Genomic DNA, 19,657 nt, shown 5'->3' with positions numbered 1-19,657 from the left:
ATAGGCGGTCCCCTATTTAAGGACACCCGAAAAACGGACCCCTCTGCCCCCTGTGACCTCTGGTGACCTCTCTGGATGTTACTATAGTCCCAGGCTGCAATGATCAGCTGTAAGGTGTCTGTAATGAAGCTTTATGGATAATCCTTGGTCCCATTACAGCCAAAAATTTTGAATTTCCAATTGTCACTGGAGCAAATTCTTTTTGGTCTGGATCTACAATGATAAAATATACAGTTTCGACTTGCATACAAATTCAAATTAAGAACAAACCTCTGGACCCTATCCTGTACATAACCGGTTTGTAATGCTAAATCTGATCTTTTCATAGTTCACGAGTGTCTTACTTTTGGGATCGTTACTAATCCTGCTAATGTATGGGAAGCATAGGCTAAAGGTGCATTGTACACAGACTTGCAGTATTGTAATGATAATAATTATTTATATGGCGCCATCAAATTCCATAGCGCTTCACAAATCCTAGGGGACATATACAAATATAATATTACATTACAAAGAACAAACAGTGTTATGTATCTATAGGACGATGAGGGAGTTGTTGTCGTTGAAGCGGCGCACTCAGGAAGAGAATGGAAGCGGTTGGAATCTTCATGCAAAATAATTTTTATTTTTGGAATCTCAATAAAACACAACGCGTTTTGGAATCACAAAGGTTTCCTTTTTCAAGTGGAATGAGACTGTGAGCCTGGGTCTTACAGACTTGCCGGAGCTTACCAGGTACCGGACGGGTGCACATAGCCTCATATTACGCTAGGTTTATTATCCAGTTTCAGACACTGTGATAAATCCGGTGCAGTCAAAGACTGTCTAGTCTGTGCGCACGACATGTGCAGTTTAGCGGACCGTTGTTTGCAGCCTGTAAGTCATCGACGGACGTGCACCTCACATGCTCCTGTGACAATAATAAACTACTGCAGAGGTCCTGGGGAATCCACAGACTGGTGAATGAGCCCATGGAAGTGATCGGGCACATGTGCTGCAGAAAGTACGGCTATAAACAGTCCAAAGTTCCCATTCGTCCTCATGTAGGAATGCAATCCAGATGGGTCAGGGAGGAGCTCCACCCGATCCCATATTCGCAAACAATGCAAAACTCCGGACGCTCCTCACCGGTGGCATGCAATTCTGATAAATCTGTAGTAGTAGAGGCAGTAAAGTCTTGTCAGTCCTCCCTCCTGTGACATCATCGCTAGCCGCAGACCAGTGACATCATCGCTAGCCGCAGACCAGTGACATCATCGCTAGCCGCAGATCAGTGACGACATCGCTAGCCGCAGATCAGTGACGACATCGCTAGACGCAGATCAGTGACGACATCGCTAGACGCAGATCAGTGACGACATCGCTAGACGCAGATCAGTGACGACATCGCTAGCCGCAGATCAGTGACGACATCGCTAGACGCAGATCAGTGACGACATCGCTAGACGCAGATCAGTGACGACATCGCTAGACGCAGATCAGTGACGACATCGCTAGACGCAGATCAGTGACGACATCGCTAGACGCAGATCAGTGACATCATCATCACGCGGATCGCTTACTCGTTGCTGTTTCTTCCCTTTCCTTTATTATTCCTGGATCTCCTCTTTGTTACTCTCACAGTTCATCATCGCCAGATGCAGATCAGTGACATCATCGCTAGACGCGGGCCAGTGACATCATCGCTAGACGCGGAGCAGTGACATCATCGCTAGACGCGGAGCAGTGACATCATCGCTAGACGCGGAGCAGTGACATCATCGCTAGACGCGGGCCAGTGACATCATCGCTAGACGCGGGCCAGTGACATCATCGCTAGGCGCGGGCCAGTGACATCATCGCTGGATGCGTACCAGTGACATCATCGCTAGACGCGGGCCAGTGACATCATCGCTAGACGCGTACCAGTGACATCATCGCTAGACGCGGACCAGTGACATCATCGCTAGACGCGGGCCAGTGACATCATCGCTAGACGCGGGCCAGTGACATCATCGCTAGACGCGGACCAGTGACATCATCGCTAGACGCGGGCCAGTGACATCATCGCTAGACGCGGGCCAGTGACATCATCGCTAGACGCGGACCAGTGACATCATCGCTAGACGCGGACCAGTGACATCATCGCTAGACGCGGACCAGTGACATCATCGCTAGACGCGGACCAGTGACATCACTTGTATAACATTTTTATCTGGGGTGGTGTTTTTTCGGCGTTACTATAAATCTACTACTCTGTGAAGCCGCACGCGTCCAGGAACAGACTGGATAGATATATTTTTAACCCTTGTCTCTTGCTGGGTGTAAGGAGACCCCTGGCGTTTCGTTTTCTTCACAAACTACACGTGTTAATTGGTAGAAATGTGACTCGTTACTTTGCTTTCATCTCTGAGTACTGCTTCATACACTTGAGAGTAAACCAATGAATTACAACATGATTACACGATAGAACCTAATTAATTAACTCTGTAATTAATATGCAACTGCCTCTTCATCCAAAGCTGCTGGTAGAGAATCCGCGGCTGTGGTAAATGTTGGGGCTGTTCTTGGAGGGCGATGGAGTGATTGGAGCACGGCGGACATGCCCAGTGTCTTGTACTCGGCTTCTGGTTACTGCTTTTCCCTCTCCCTTACTCGTTGCTGTTTCTTGCCTTTCCTTTATTATTCCTGGATCTCCTCTTTGTTACTCTCACAGTTTTCAGATCGGCTCTTTCCATCCCCTCGATGCTTCCTCCTCCTAGTCTGCGCTCAGCAATGATTTGCAATTCTTCTAACTATATCCGAGGTCTTAGCTGTGGTCTGGAGCGGAGGGTCATCGCTTCCGCATGTTTTATTTTGCTGGATATTGAGGCCTGAGCTGCCGTCTGACCATAGAAATATATACAATTGAATTCTTCCAGATAGATTTGCAAGGAGAATCTTTCCGGCATAAATTGAAATGGGAGGGGTAGGGGGTGCACATCCGTGACTAGCATCTCAGCAGCTCTCTTTATTATATCTCAACGGGTCCTCTACTGCCAATACAGTGTAATGTGCCACACACAAGGGAGCCGGTAACTGTAGACCCTCGGGACGCCTTCCCTGTGATGGATTCTCGCTGCACTACGTTGTCTGTGGTTTTCGGGAAGATCCCACAATTTGTTTAGAAAGAGTTAAGTGGCCAATGTTGCGGAGATAGTAGAAGAATTGTGGTTTACCCTCCTTCCTAGTGGGGCCTTAAGTTTGTGTGGTGAGGGCAATAGTGAGATCTGCAAGCTTTTTGCTGTGGATCATTTAGTTGGCGCTGTGCCGCCGGAGGATTAGCATTTTGCCTTCGAGATATATTTAATATACTGATCAGTAAAGTTTGCCGTGGGACTGGTGGTGTTTATGCTCGTTCGTCTGTATCTGGAGAGACTAGGAAAGTCCCATATTGGATGGGAGGGCTAGATAGGACGAAAACATGAGGGAACCGAGATGAAAATGGGAAGAGGATGGAACGTACCAGAACGTTGTCCTGCAAGTATCCAAGAGTATTGCCGTGGAGCACAGTAATGCGATGCAAAGGGAATAAAATCGATGGACCTCCAAGCCCAAGGCTCAACTTATATTGTCCATGCAGTGGCAGAGACTTTGGAGTGCATGGAGCACTGCGGCTCTTGGAGTCCGTGTCCAGGAAGCGGAACTTCTCCAGAGCGAGTGACATGAACCAAGAAATCGATAGCGCAGGATGGAATAGGCGCTGCTCAGTTGGTACAGGTAATGTATTTATTGCTCATAAAACACCTGTACGACGCGTTTTGGCTACAGGTTGTAGCCTTCTACAGTTAAAGTTAAAAACCCTAGATACAAAGAGGTACATCATATGATGATCAGATCTTTGTCCAAATTCATGAGCATCTACCAGGGGTTTGGCTCTTTGTATCTTGGGTTTGTAACTGTACCTGATGAAGGATACGATCCGTAGTCGAAACGCGTTGTACAGGCCTTTATGAGCAATAAATACATTACCTGTTGTACCAATGGAACAGCAGCGCCTATTTCATCCTGCAGCTTCCACGGTTTATGGCACTCAGGAGGGAAGCGGAGATGCGTTCATCCCTGCACAATAGGGCGGCAGTAATATTAACATTATTAGTAAAGAATGAAGCTTATAGAGCACAAAGCTGATAAAAGCGCAGATTGTTGGTGAGCGGTGTGAATACTTTTCTCCTAAAGAGGATCTGTCACCTCTCGACGTGTCCTCTTAATTTAACAATTCTGAATTACCTTATAACTACTGTACGTTGTGCTGCTCCTCTCTGATATGAGTCCGTTATAGGTGTGTATTAGCACTAGAAATATCTCTATGTGGAAGTCCATTGCAGTGATGGAGAACTGCCTATACATGTAACAGGTTCTCTTCTATGTATGTTGTGCTGCTCCTCTCTGATATGAGTCCGTTATAGGTGTGTATTAGCACTGGAAATATCTCTATGCGGAAGTCCATTGCAGTGATGGAGAACTGCCTCCGCCTAAGTAATACGAAGTATCCCCGGACTCTGCTCAGGCCTCCTGCAGAACTGCATATACATGTAACAGGTTCTCTTCTATGTATGTTGCTAGTTTGTACCCAATGCTTTTTGAGGATAAAAGATCTGCAATAGAACATGTTTTAAAACCCGAAATTGGTCAAGCAGCGTTCAGTCCTGGTGTATGGAGCTCAGACCTTCTTCTCCAGTCACTGTAACACCTGATGGACAAAACCTTTGCATCTATAGTCGTCTGTGGGACCATTCAGAGTTTCTGGAAAGGGACTGAAAGAGACTCTGTGGGGGTCATTTACTTACCCGGTCCTGTCGCGATCCAGCGGCGCGTTCTCAGACGAGGATTCGGGTCTTCCGGCGATTCACTAAGGTTGTGCGCCCGACCTAGGTGTCGCTGCTGCGCTGAAGTCCGCCGAGGTCCGCTGGAGTTCACCAACCCATTCCCGGTGCATGTGAGTGATTGATTTTGCGTCACAAATTGTTTTTTTAAATTCCGTGTTTTTTCCGAATCCGTTGGGTCTTCCAGCGGTCACGTCCCCCCCATTTCTGTCGCGTGAAAGCCGGCACAACTGCGCCAAAATCCGATCGCGCAGTGGAGTTTGTGGAATTTGTAGCAAAACGGAAGTAATCGGGAAACCCGACGAAAGTGCGGCCGTGGTGCCCTTAGTAAATGAGCCCCTGTGAGTACATCCGGGTGGCAGTCGGTCACTGTGTGTGGGTTAGGGAATCCAGACTATCATTTCCTAGGTTCAGGTCCTGTTTATGTTCAGAAATCCTACCCCAAATCACACAAACCTATTAATCACAGAGCTCAGCTTCTTTCCCTTAATGGGGTAATCCAACCATGACAAGTTTCATAAATGTACTCAGGATGACAAAATAACACAAAATAATTCAGTGTTATCAACGAAAATACAGCATTTCACAGATTCCAACCTGTATCTATCTCTCCTGGTTTACACAATTTACCCGACCCTGGATCTTCTGAGTTTAGGGTCCACAGACATGTTGTTCTTCTGTTTGACACCGAGCTCTTCTCTGCCTGCAGCCCCTCCCCCCTGCATTCCAGGACGAGCTCACACTGACACACACTGACTTCCTGCCGGCATGTACAAAGCATGAGGAGAGTAAAGCCACAAGCTACAGACAGATAAGAGGAAAGGGAGCGAGGTATATAGCAGAGCTATGTATGTTATGGCTGTGATTGTAGAGCTGAGATTGTCATGTGTAATACGCATCTCATGGATCTCATCATCTCTCATCTGTCTCATCTCTCTCTCTATGGGGGTCATTTACTAAGGGCCCGATTCACGTTTTCCCGACGTGTTACCCGAATATCTCCGATTTGCACCGATTTCCCCTGAATTGTCCCGGGATTTTGGCGCACGCGATCGGATTGTGGCGCATCGGCGCCGGCATGCACGTGACGGAAATCGGGGGCGTGGCCGAACGAAAACCTGACGGATTCGGAAAAACCGCCGCATTTAAAAAAAAAAAAAATCTGTCGCAGAGCTTGCACTTACCTTCACTCAGCCCGGCTCGGTGTATTCCAGCGCGTTCCGATGCTTTTCAGCGCCACCTGGTGGACGTTGGAGGAACTACCTTAATAAATCTCGTCCGGACCCGAATCCAGCGCAGAGAACGTGCCGCTGGATCGCGAATGGGCCGGGTAAGTAAATCTGCCCCAATGTGTCAGATACTAGTGAATGTTCAGAAGCTAAATAAAAGTATATATAAACCCACAGAACTAGACGGATCATAATGGGGCAGATTTATCAAGCAGTCTGAAAGTCAGAATATTTCCAGTTGCCCATGGCAACCAATCACAGCTCAGCTTTCATTTCACCAGTGCTCATGAATATTTTAAAGAGGAGCTGTGATTGGTTGCCATGGGAAATTGGAAATATTCTGACTTTCAGACTGCTTGATAAATCTGCCCCAATGTGTCTGCTTAGAGAGGCCCCGCCCACACCCTGGAATTGGAATTGATGTTTTGGATAGGAGCTAAAAAGCCAATAAAACTGAGTAAAATAGTGAAGTAAGGGGTTAAAATGATAATTTATTGTATAAACATGACTAGGGGATTTTAGTTATTCTTTTGGTTATTATTGTTTTATGGTTCCTCAGAAATTTGGCGGTTTCTTTCCTACGTCTTTTGTGACCAAGGGTGATTGGTGCCTGAATGTCAAGGTGTTATCTTTTGGAGCTGCTTTACACGTCGTTACATTTTTTGTCTTTTTTTTATGTGAGATTTTTATTTATTGCGTGTTTTTGTTTATAGAATTAGTGGACAAATTACTAGAAATGGGGGAAAATGCTTTCCTTTTTTTCTATATGCAGTAATATTGAATAAAGGTCTGGATGTTTTCTTCGTGCCACAGTAGTTAAGGTGTCCACTACTAAAATAACATCCAGGAATGGGATCTGTCTGTAAAAATTGTATTCCTCACGAAAATTTTAACAGTGGCAGCGAAACACAATCCTGATGCGCTATTAAAGGAGAGATTCTCCTCTTTAAAGTGACACCAGGTGTTCTGTGTGCCAGTGTTCAGAAGATAGAGCCATTGGAAGTGGAAGTGGCTCACTATCATGACATCTATGCAAGTACTATCCGTATGGAATTAGGACATGTATATAGCGACGTGTATATGGGGACGTGTATATAGTGGCGTGTATATAGCGACGTGTATATAGCGGCGTGTATATAGCGACGTGTATATAGCGGCGTGTATATAGCGGCGTGTATATAGCGGCGTGTATATAGCGACGTGTATATAGCGACGTGTATATAGCGGCGTGTATATAGCGGCGTGTATATAGCGGCGTGTATATAGCGGCGTGTATATAGCGGCGTGTATATAGCGGCGTGTATATAGCGACGTGTATATAGCGGCGTGTATATAGCGGCGTGTATATAGCGGCGTGTAAATAGCGACATGTATATAGTGACATGTATAAAGCGACATGTATATAGCGACATGTCTATAGCGGGATGTATAAAGCGACGTGTATATAGCGGCGTGTATATAGCGACATGTATATAGCGACATGTATATAGTGACATGTCTATAGCGGGATGTATAAAGCGACGTGTATATAGCGGCGTGTATATAGCGACATGTATATAGCGACATGTATATAGTGACATGTCTATAGCGGGATGTATAAAGCGACGTGTGTATATAGCGGCGTGTATATAGCGACGTGTATATAGCGGCGTGTATATAGCCACATGTATATAGCGGCGTGTATATAGCCACATGTATATAGCGGCGTGTATATAGCGACGTGTATATAGCGGCGTGGCAGAGGGGTTAATGCCGATTAGGAGTCTTCTGAGCTGATAAAAAGCCCTTCTCCAGGCTGTCACATTGTCCCCGCATCCACAGCTTGTGTATTGGCCACACGGCTACAGATGTGCCTGGTGATGAACCAATTTCTGTGCTTCACTGATATTCCTCCCAAAGGAGCAGAGCAGGAGACTCGCACAAGCTGTTGTCGCTCCTGTCTGTGATTTCTGAAAGGTGCAACCCAAAAATGAACTCTTTGTGTGCCAAAGCGGCGCGGCTGTAACGTGTTCTGCCTTCAGGAGCCCTTTGTCTTATTACGTTTTAGCAAAAGTAACGGAATAAATGGAATTTCCAGGAAGAAGAGAATAATGTACAGATGGAGCGCGAGATATTTGGGGGCTTCTGTTGTAGGTGGTCACCTCTAGCTCATCGTGTCGTCCCTGGTTTCCGTGTTTGTTGATTTTACAGGGTTTCTCTTTTGTGGTCCTGATCTGTGTCTTTCCTTCTTTCCTCCTTATCCCACCACCTCCTCCTCCTTATCCCACCACCACCTCCCCCTTATCCCACCACCTCCTCCTCCTTATCCCACCACCTCCTCCTCCTTATCCCACCACCACCTCCCCCTTATCCCACCACCTCCTCCCCCTTATCCCACCACCTCCTCCCCCTTATCCCACCACCTCCTCCCCCTTATCCCACCACCTCCTCCTTATCCCACCACCTCCTCCTTATCCCACCACCTCCTCCCCCTTATCCCACCACCTCCTCCTTATCCCACCACCTCCTCCTCCTTATCCCACCACCTCCTCCTCCTTATCCCACCACCACCTCCCCCTTATCCCATCACCTCCTCCTCCTTATCCCACCACCTCCTCCTCCTTATCCCACCACCTCCTCCTTATCCCACCGCCACCTCCTCCTTATCCCACCGCCTCCTCCTCCTTATCCCACCACCACCTCCTCCTTATCCCACCTCCTCCTCCTTATCCCACCACCTCCTCCTCCTTATCCCACCACCCCCTCCTCCTTATCCCACCACCTCCTCCTCCTTATCCCACCACCTCCTCCTCCTTATCCCACCACCATCTCCTCCTTATCCCACCACCATCTCCTCCTTATCCCACCACCACCTCCTCCTTATCCCACCACCTCCTCCTCCTTATCCCACCACCTCCTCCTCCTTATCCCACCACCCCCTCCTCCTTATCCCACCACCTCCTCCTCCTTATCCCACCACCTCCTCCTCCTTATCCCACCACCATCTCCTCCTTATCCCACCACCTCCTCCTCCTTATCCCACCACCTCCTCCTCCTTATCCCACCACCTCCTCCTCCTTATCCCACCACCACCTCCTCCTTATCCCACCTCCTCCTCCTTATCCCACCTCCTCCTCCTTATCCCACCACCTCCTCCTCCTTATCCCACCACCTCCTCCTCCTTATCCCACCACCTCCTCCTTATCCCACCACCTCCTCCTCCTTATCCCACCACCTCCTCCTCCTTATCCCACCACCTCCTCCTCCTTATCCCACCACCACCTCCTCCTTATCCCACCACCTCCTCCTCCTTATCCCACCACCTCCTCCTCCTTATCCCACCACCTCCTCTTCCTTATCCCACCACCACCTCCATCACCTCCTTAATGTTTTTCATCTCTCCCATTTTCTCTTTTCCTTCTGCTTCCTTTACAATCTGCACTGCTTCCCTTCCCTTCTTTTTTATGTCTCCTTATTTCTTCCTGGTTTAAGATCAGGTTTTTTCTTCCTGAGTGGCTGTCAGTGTGTTTGACTGCTGTTCCTAAGCTCTCTGTTTGCAAGCCCTGGAGGTGTGAAAGATGGCAGGGAATGGGGAGATAGTTAATCAATAACCACAAGGTCAGACAGACAGTGTCAGCTTTAGTGCTCCCTGTTAGGAAGCAGCATTGGAGGATTTGTAGGGACTTGTAAAGGCTTAAAGGAACACAGAGCCTGCTGTCTGGGCAGCGCAGGGTGGAGGCTGCTTTGGTAGGTAATGGGGACATCTACTGGTGAGCAGAGGACATTGTCCTTCATCTGTAGCTTCTTCAGTGGTCATTGGCTTTCTGTTCTGTGTTTGGCTTTTTTATGTTCAATAAACTTAATAGAAAAAAAATAAACCGATAACAAAAGAGTAACAAAATGTAAAGTAACAATGTGATATCTAAATATATACATTACATTCTAGCAAGAAATTGCAACTGTGGTCTTAAACAATGTAATGTATAGTCACATATATTAAATGTAACATCTCTTAATATGATGATAATAAGCTTGGGATTGAGGCTAGAGGTGTAGCATCTTATACATGCATCCTGGCTGCAGGATATATGTTATAGAGCAAATTGTATATAATCTCCCAACAGTGCGCAGCATGTTATAGAGCAGGTGTAACTGAGAAAGATATAGATACAGATAGACATGCATGCAAGTAATAGACAAAGTATACAATATACTAGTGTTTTAATAAATACGTGGTGATATTACTGTATGGGAAGGTCTCGGTTGGGGAGAGTTGATGCCCCACGCGTATCGCCCCGGCTCGCGGGTTTCGTCAAAGTTTGTCATATTGTATCTATACACATCTATCTGTTTTCCTCTATGGTATACATCAGGATTACAGCTGATTGCTGCACCTTTTCCATCAATGCAAATGTTAAGTTTATCTCTGCTGGGTCCCTGGTGACACCGGGGCTGCGTATAGTGACAAGTCCACACGTCGTGGCCCATCATATTCATTAGAGGTGATCCCAGTGTTCTGTGATTGACTGACCCTCCTGCTGCAGAAATGGGAATATGAGCAAAGGAAGGTAACATTTGTATGTAATGGTTCTCTCTATGGGGTCCTGTCGTAAAATACTTGTGTGTTCTCGCATTCTGCATTTACTTTGAGGTGTAAATCCGGATGATGCCGTATATTTTGGTCATGCAACTTGCAAGCAGTTCACTTTCCAACCCTGCAGAACGGGGATGATTTCAGCTTGTAGAAGCAGATGATGTCCTGTCGGGATGAGGTCTGAAGACTTGATGGTGTTAAACAATGATGACACGTTATTTATACCACGCCTGAGTGTCAGGAATAATAAAATGTTACGTTGTTGGATGATGTATCATTCCCTCCCCCTGTATCCCAGGCCTTGGAATAGGATTCCCACCAGGGAGGGAGTCGGGTTTAATCCTCAGGAGTCGGAGTCTTATCTGGTCCTGGCACAGGCCGGGTCTCTACACTGGGTTAGCTCACGGTGACAGCAGCTTACATGTAAAATATTCTATATGTGTTCGCTTTCCCCACTTGTGATCATGTCTTACGGTAGTCAGTGGACACATTGTATTGAATGGAGTCACCGCAGCGGCACGGAACCAAAGATAGAGCGTGCTGTAACTTTTATGTTTTTTACAGTCCCAGCAGCGCCTCTCGCTATTAATAGGGGTGGGGTGAGGCGCGCTCCACCTCTCCAGCCGAATATATACTACGCCCGTGTCCCAGCTTTAGGATGGTGAAAGCGGCCTTCAGATGGGACCACCAATTATTCTGTTTTTTGGTGCAGCATTATTGTTATTTAATATGATATTATTGATACAGGCAGTCCCCGGGTCACATACAAGATCGGTTCTGTAGGTTTGTTCTTAAGTTGAATTTGTAGGCAAGTCAGAACTGTATACTTTACAATTGTAGCTCCAGGCAAAATATTTTGGGTCTATATGACTATTGGATTTTAAAAATGTTGGGTTGTCATAAGAACCAGGAGTAATAATAAAGCTTCATTACAGACGCCTGTGATAACTGTTACAGCTGATTATTGTATCCTAGGGCTAAAATACAGTAAATTACCAATATCCAGAGGTCAGTTTGTAACTAGGAGTCGTCTGTAAGTCGGGTGTTCTTAAGTAGGGGAGTGCGTGTATCTATCTAGGAGGTTTATGTTTTTACCATATACTAGTTTTCCTATGTCGGACAATGTATATAAGTGTTAACGGTTCCCCTTTCTCTTGTAGGTGTGAGGACCTTTCATGGCTTTCAGGTAGAAGCTGAGCGGACGTAGTCATAATGAACTCTATGGATAGGCACATACAGCAGACTAATGACCGTCTGCAGTGCATAAAACAGGTAGGTAAATGTCAGGCACTGACTTCCCATAATACCACAAGGTGGAAAAGACCATGACACCTGCACTATGGTTACAGTATTCTAGATAAGTATTATCTGATGATGAGACAAAGGGTGAACATAACAGGTAAACATTGGTCCATTCCATCCATGTTGATATATTTGTATTATTGGATTTATTAAATCTGTTAAAACGTGTATGAATATGGAGATTTGCAATAAATCTCATGCTGCAACATCTAAACCATCCTTCGTTCACTTTTACTTGTGACTGGTCAGAGATTTTACCTGCTTATAGTGTGAGATATTAACCGCGCAGAACGAGATTAAAAAAAATGGAAAAGTAGCAGAGACCAAGCAAAACCGCGCTCATAGGGTGATATTGTCCATTTTCGGATGAATAATGTAGTTGGTTGGAGTGGTGGAGTTGTGCTCAGCAAAAGGCACAACTTTAGTATAAGCGTGTAGGGTGGTGGTCGGAGGTGCAGCCGGTATCTTTATGTTCTCCAAACGCGAGGTGCTGTGCCGGTTGGAGTCAGGCATGTGGTTCAGAGGGATCAAAGATGGGAGGCGCACAGCAAGACCGGTAATTCTCCAAGGGTTTTTTATTAGTTTTAAAAAGACCGTACAGGTAGAAACAACGCGTTTCGGGAATCAGGCTGTCCCCGGGTCTGACCTGGGTCGTTTTGGATATCTGTCCCTGGGTCTGACCTGGGTCGTTTTGGATATCTGTCCCAGGGTCTGACCTGGATCGTTTTGGATATCTGTCCCAGGGTCTGACCTGGGTTGTCTTGGATATCTGTCCCCGGGTCTGACCTGGGTCGTCCAGGATATCTGTCCCAGGGTCTGACCTGGATTGTCTTGGATATCTGTCCCCGGGTCTGACCTGGATTGTCTTGGATATCTGTCCCCGGGTCTGACCTGGGTCGTTTTGGATATCTGTCCCGGGGTCTGACCTGGGTCGTCTTGGATATCTGTCCCAGGGTCTGACCTGGGTCGTCCCGGATATCTGTCCCTGGGTCTGACCTGGGTCGTCTTGGATATCTGTCCCAGGGTCTGACCTGGATCGTCTTGGATATCTGTCCCCGGGTCTGACCTGGATCGTCTTGGATATCTGTCCCTGGGTCTGACCTGGGTCGTGTTGGATATCTGTCCCTGGGTCTGACCTGGGTCGTCTTGGATATCTGTCCCCGGGTCTGACCTGGGTCGTCTTGGATATCTGTCCCCGGGTTTGACCTGGGTCGTCTTGGATATCTGTCCCTGGGTCTGACCTGGATCGTTTTGGATATCTGTCCCCGGGTCTGGGATTTCACTTGAAAAGGGGGCGCCTAAACCCCCAAAAAGTGCTGTGTCTACCTGTACGGTCTTTTTAATACCAATAAAAACTCTTGGAGAATTACCGGTCTTGCTGTGCGCCTTCCATCTTTGATCCCCCTGAACCGCATGTTATTAAAAAATGATCGGGCACAACAGGACAGATTTGCTTAGATTTGTCTGAATGGATTCTCCGTCGGCATTCAGAAGCCAAAATCAATAAAGGAGCCTAAACAAAATAAAAAAAATATGTTCGGATCCTCATTTTGAAAGGTAGGAAAAGTCTGAAAACAACAGAAATTCACCGTTAATGTGCATTCTGACTCTCCTAGATGCTAAAAACAAGGTCAATGATCTAATAGGTCACGGGATTCCAAGTTATCTAGGAAAAGGACAGGCGGCAGAGCAGACACATGTTATCGCCTTTCATTCTCTGGAATGTCAGTCTGTGTGGGCAGGGTCACATGTGCAGATCTCCAAGCTACAGACATGAGGAGGATGATACCGCACATCCATCAACACAACTGTGTCCTGACCTTGTGCGTTCTTGCCTTCATGCCCAGGCCCTATGTATATGAAATGGACATCTCCTCGTACCTATGTGCAGCCCGGTTTCTGCTGCTTTCTTCAGGGCACATTTCTCTCTGTGTGATTTCTCTAAGATGTGGGTCCTGCTTTTTTTTTAGCTTTGGCCCTTAGTGCTGGACTGAGCAATACGAATGGGGCACATTTACTAAGGGTCGCGCTGTGCACTTTTGTTGGACCGTGCACATTCTTCATGGCTAAAATGGCTTGCACAGGTATTTAAGAAGTGTCTGTGCCCCTATGGTGTCACGCGCGACCCTTTGGTGGTGCAGCTGCGCTGCCTCCGTGCAACACAAACTGCAGGACATGTCGTCTGACGCTCCGACTGATTCAGGCCGAGCCCCGGATTTAACTTGCAAATTGTGTCGCACACCCTATGCCAAAAGTGCACCACGAAAAAGATGGTGAAAAAAGATGGTGATTACTGGCGCACAATCTTGGTGAATCGCTACACGCACCATTATACACGGACAATGCACTTTTAGTGAACTCGAGTGGCCTTGTAAGTAAAAGTGCCCCATGATGTCTGTAAGATTAGGATACTTTTTTTTCCTTTAGCATGTTTACTGGGCGAAAAAAGGAACATGCCAGAATGTATGAATAATTTTCCAATATCTTATGAGCATACATTTGGCATCTGCCCCACAGGAATAAGTCGATTTACCAGAATAAAAGGTGTGGAATAGTATATATGCTGTTCCATATAGTGGCATTAATCCAGATATCCATTCATTCTTATAGCCTCGGTTAAACACAAAACCTTCAGGAACTCCACCAACCTTTCTCTATATTTCTATGGAGTTTCTGTGAGGGCTTAGAATGGCCATTCAGAAGACACCAAGCAGACCACTGTCCAACCCCGACTGACACCCGCCTTTTTTGATGCACAGAAAAAGGATTTGGAAGTGTAGAGGGCAGTAACACCAGAGGAGCCTTAACTTGGTACTGAGCTATAGAGGGCATGTGGACCACCTGTACTTCATCTACTTTCGGGCTCTTGGCTGATGGTGGCGGAGCTCCATGTAGTGCCGGGTCAGGCTACTATTAGAGGTGGTTGGTGGTCGGGCAAGTGCGGGAGGTCTCTCCAGTTTTGCTCAACCTTCTGATATATAGAAGCAAAGTTGAGGGCGAAAAGAGAATAAAGAGGGCTTTATATAGTGGGCTCCAAACACGTGAACATAGTATTGGTCTCTTGTCCTCTAGTTTTCTACTTGTATGTGGATTTCCCCGTCTGCCCTGAGCTTCTATATTTCCTTATCTTTTGCTTTTTACCTGTAGTCTCCAAACTCACACAAACCAATTCCATCTGTTATCCGATCGAGTGTTGGTTGATGCCGCTCCGCGCTCCATGGCTCGGCATATGTCTATACAGACGCTTTGTATCACTGTATAATTCTAACATTTATTGCCTTTCTCAGGAAGGTTTTCTGCAGCACATTGCAGCCAACTACAGGGTAAGCTTTCTAGGATCAAGCATTGCTATAACCAGAGCTCGACTTCCGGCAGGCGTTGAGTCATTCATTCGTTATAGCGATGCTTCATCCAATACGCTTTTCCCTACACATAGTTATGACATGTTAGGAAAGGTTGCCTACAATAGAACAAGTCAAGAAAAAATCCCTGAGCTATCTCTGCTGATAATAGTAATCCCTGCAGAAGAGCGGTAGGTATCTCCGCTGTATTGATGGCGGCTCTTATAGTAACCTCTTGCTGGCGATGTGTTGTATGCACTGAAATTTATGCTTTATGCTTCTATTTTTGTTTTTGTGACTCTGAAATGGAAGCCACGATGATGTCCTGACAGTAAGCAGACTTATTCTTTCTAGTAGACGTTTGCACGGCGCGGCCGTCTGACACTTGTCTATGTCTCCATCTCTTTCAGCACTTACAGAACCCAGCAAATTTCCACAATGCAGCTACAGAGCTCCTGGACTGGTGTGGAGATCCTCGAGCTTTTCAAAGACCCTTTGAACAGAGCCTCATGGGTTGTTTGACGGTACGCGCTTTAACTTTTCACCTCTCTCTCTCCTCAAGTTCTCAATCCCCGGCTGCCAAGTGGAAATTGTTGCTCTTCTTCTCTTGCATTTGGCCTATAGAGAAAATATACGGGTTCACCCTAGTACATATTTTTTTGCTTCACAAGAAGAATTTGGGTTGCCCCCCCCTCATGCCATGTTCACACGTTGCGTTTTGAAACACAATTCAGACGTAAGAGGGAGGAGTTTCTCCAGATCACACGTGTTTAGCCATAAACGGCTGCGATCGGGCACAAGCAACACATATGTGCTGCTCCTTTCCAATCCAAATTGCTTGTGGCTAAACACATCCACGTGTGACCGCGGCCTGATAGTATATTTATACAATGTAGATTTGTTGCAAAATGTTTAAAAGATTTCCCACTTATGTTAATGGAGTTGTAGAAATGCCCATGTCTTGTATATGATAGATTTGTTTTCATCTAAGGTTTTTGTGACTTACATATTGATGGTCTTGGCTTAGGGGGGCACTGCGGCCATCTTATTGTATACACAGTGCTGTGCATTTTGTAGTATATGCTTGCTTATAGTATGCTTATAGTATGACCTTGTATGTATCTAGTTGCTTATACTATAATCTTGTATGTATGTGGTTACTCATACTATGACTATGTATGTATGTATGTATGTGGTTGCTCATACTATGACTATGTATGTATGTATGTATGTATGTATGTATGTATGTGGTTGCTCATACTATGACCTTGTATATGCTCCTTATAATATGACCTTGTATGTATCTAGTTGCTCATACTATAATCTTGTATGTATGTATTCATACTATAACTATGTATGTATGTAATCATAGTATGACCTTGTATGTATGTATGTATGTATGTACGTAGTTGGTTCCTCTTACTATGAACTTGTATGTCTTTGTTTGCTCGTGTTGTGCCTCTGTATGTATCCGGACATATGTGGTTGCATACGATGACCTTGTTTGTATGTATGTATTTGCTCACAGTATGACCATGTATGTATGTTTGTGGTTGCTCATACTATGACCTTGTGTGTGTGTATGTATGTATGTATGTATGTGGTTGCTCATACTATGACCATGTATGTATGTATGTATGTATGTAGTTGCTCATACTATGTCCATGTATGTACGTATGTATGTATGTATGTAGTTGCTCATACTATGTCCATGTATGTATGTATGTATGTATGTATGTATGTATGTATGTATGTTTGTGGTTGCTCATACTATGCCTATGTATGTATGTATGTGGTTGCTCATACTATGCCTATGTATGTATGTATGTGGTTGCTCATACTATGACCATGTATGTATGTATGTATGTAGTTGCTCATACTATGTCCATGTATGTATGTATGTACGTATGTATGTATGTAGTTGCTCATACTATGACCATGTATTTATGTATGTATGTAGTTGCTCATACTATGTCCATGTATGTATGTATGTATGTGTGTATGTATGTATGTAGTTGCTCATACTATGATCATGTATGTACGTATGTATGTATGTATGTAGTTGCTCATACTATAACGTGTTATGTGATACTGATATGTCGTCCTTCCTCCTCCAGGTGGTTAGTAGAGTAGCGGCACAGCAAGGCTTTGACCTGGACCTTGGCTACAGACTCCTCGCTGTATGTGCGGCCAACAGAGACAAGTTCACTCCCAAATCAGCTGGTAGGAAGCAAGCAATTAATATTTACCTTTCAGACGGGGATCTTCTGCCGGGTGCTCTGATCTACACAAGCCGAGACCTGCAGCGTATATATTATTTGCACATTGTCGCTTAGCAACACTTTACTATGGCGTTTACCTGCCCGAGCGGCTTTGAGTCTTAACTCTTTGCTATAATGACCTCTCTGACAGATGCAGATTGTAGATTGTGCATTGAATGCAGATTGCGTCGCTGCTGCGGATGTCTGACATAAAGGGGGTTAGAGTAAAGATGAAATGAAGCAAATGTGCGACCACGAGAAGCTTCGCTTTGGGTGTGAATAATGTTGCGCTCTTCCAGGGTTAATGTGACTTCTTCATTTCACTTGGTCTTTGTTCCTCCTCCTCGCCTGGGCTGAAGGAAGGTTTAGTATCCTGCTCCCAGGGTTTCCACATGGGCTGCCAAGGAGCCTTTGAGGTCACCTGTCTCTGGGATGATTTATGGCTCCAAATTATGTCTGGGAAAATAAGGAAGGAAAAAGGGTTTTTGTGTGATTCCGCCATTGACCGACCATCTCTGCGTATGTTCTTGTTACAAATCATTCATACTGTGACTATGTGTCATTAGGAGCTCGGCCGGCAGACGCATCTGTATGCACAGTGTTCTGGTGAGTCCTGCTGGATTGGACCCGGCCCAAACTATGCACACAGTCATGTTACCTTGTTAAATAGATGTTCTAACACTCTACAGCAGTGGTGGCGCACCTATGGCACAGGTACCAGAGGTGGCACTCAGAGACCTTTCTGTGGGCACCCAGGCCTTCACCATAACACAGGGTTTGCCAGATAGGACTCAAAGCTTCTTCCTGTGGTCCAATAAAGCCCAGGACATGCCATGCTCAACGCTATTGTAAAGTGACATCCTACAGGAGGAGCGAGAAGGTGTGGGTAGAGATGGATTGTCATTGGAGCTCCTGCTCTGGGTCCCCTGATTCTTCCATTTCAGGGGACCCTGGAGGGAAGCTACGATCCAAATTTCTCCATCATCTTTCTATTGTATTGGTGAACTCAGGACACCAATGCGATTAAAACCTGTGAAACAGCAGGAATCAATATGTTACCGCTTAAATTGTCATTTTGGCACATTGCGGCATACAAGCGGGTTCTGAGTGTAGCTTGAGCTGAGTGTTTCCACAAGGTTCACCATCACTGCCCTACAGGATGGCCCTTGGCCAAACCAGCTGATTGGAAGGAAGGTTGTGTGTATAGATTAGGGCCAGTTCATCTCAGCCAAAACTTATCTTTGTGTAGTCTCCAGGCCTGGTTTTGGCTCAAAGTAACTGATACAAAGTATTGTATAATTCTGGAATAGATGACCATTACCATGTTAGTATGCCTATAGGTATTCATGTAGTAGTATTATTCAAAAAGGGGTCAAACTAGTGATGAGCCGGCCCGAACCGCATAGTTACAAAGTACCGTCCCCCCAGAACCATCTCCTGTAGGGACGTTTAGTGCAAAGTCCAATTTCCGGTAAATGGCATGTTTTTCTGTGTACCTGCATGACTGACGCCGAGCCCAGTTTGGCACAAATAAAGCGTCTCTTACAGATTTCAAGTGAGGTTAGTGAAAAAAATATTTTCCTGCCTGTGTCCCCCTTTCTATTGCCATGTTAGAGGGCAGTACTGAGAGGATGAAATTGGGATCACTCTCCAGGCAGATGCATTGGTAAATGGTTTGTCCCATTATTAAAGTTATCCCCTATCCGTAACTGGTCAGTTGGTCAGACTATTGGGACCCACAGCATTCAGTGTTACGGTAATGACAGAAAGAGCCTAGCGCAGCACTTGTCTGTCTCCTACTGCTCCCATAGACCTGCATGGAGGGGTAGGGCACATGGTCATCCTGCCGCCCCACCCATTAGTGAGAACAGGATCCCCATTCTGTCAGTGGGGTTCCCAGCGGTTGGACCCTCGCCAATCAGATAGTTATTTCATATAATGTGGATAGGGAATAACTTAAATACTTGGTACAAAACTTTTAATAAAGGGTAGAAATGTCAAAGGCTTCTCAAAAGAGAATAGAAAGTCAAACAAACACTAGACACATAAGCTCAGGGTGCAACAAGTAGAGGCTCTTTTTCTGCTCTTAAACATTACCCCCACCCCC

The 19,657-nt window shown here is 45.8% G+C and overlaps 1 protein-coding gene across 9 annotated transcripts in view; it reads left to right on the top strand.

The window, feature by feature from the left end:
* The window catches only part of ZMIZ1 (zinc finger MIZ-type containing 1), a 230,852-nt gene that overhangs the window by 155,738 nt on the left and 55,457 nt on the right, over nucleotides 1–19,657 (top strand). For all 9 annotated transcript variants that reach the window (XM_072130119.1, XM_072130120.1, XM_072130121.1 and 6 more), the window contains 3 exons: nucleotides 11,807–11,918; nucleotides 15,700–15,813; nucleotides 17,407–17,512. In XM_072130119.1, the coding sequence (XP_071986220.1) occupies nucleotides 11,859–11,918; nucleotides 15,700–15,813; nucleotides 17,407–17,512 (280 nt within the window). In that variant the 5' untranslated portion in view covers nucleotides 11,807–11,858. The remainder of the gene's footprint in view (nucleotides 1–11,806; nucleotides 11,919–15,699; nucleotides 15,814–17,406; nucleotides 17,513–19,657) is intronic.

This window comes from Engystomops pustulosus, chromosome 11, assembly GCF_040894005.1.
Source record: "Engystomops pustulosus chromosome 11, aEngPut4.maternal, whole genome shotgun sequence".
NCBI lineage: Eukaryota > Metazoa > Chordata > Amphibia > Anura > Leptodactylidae > Engystomops > Engystomops pustulosus.
This window is presented reverse-complemented; position numbering and strand designations above follow the sequence as displayed.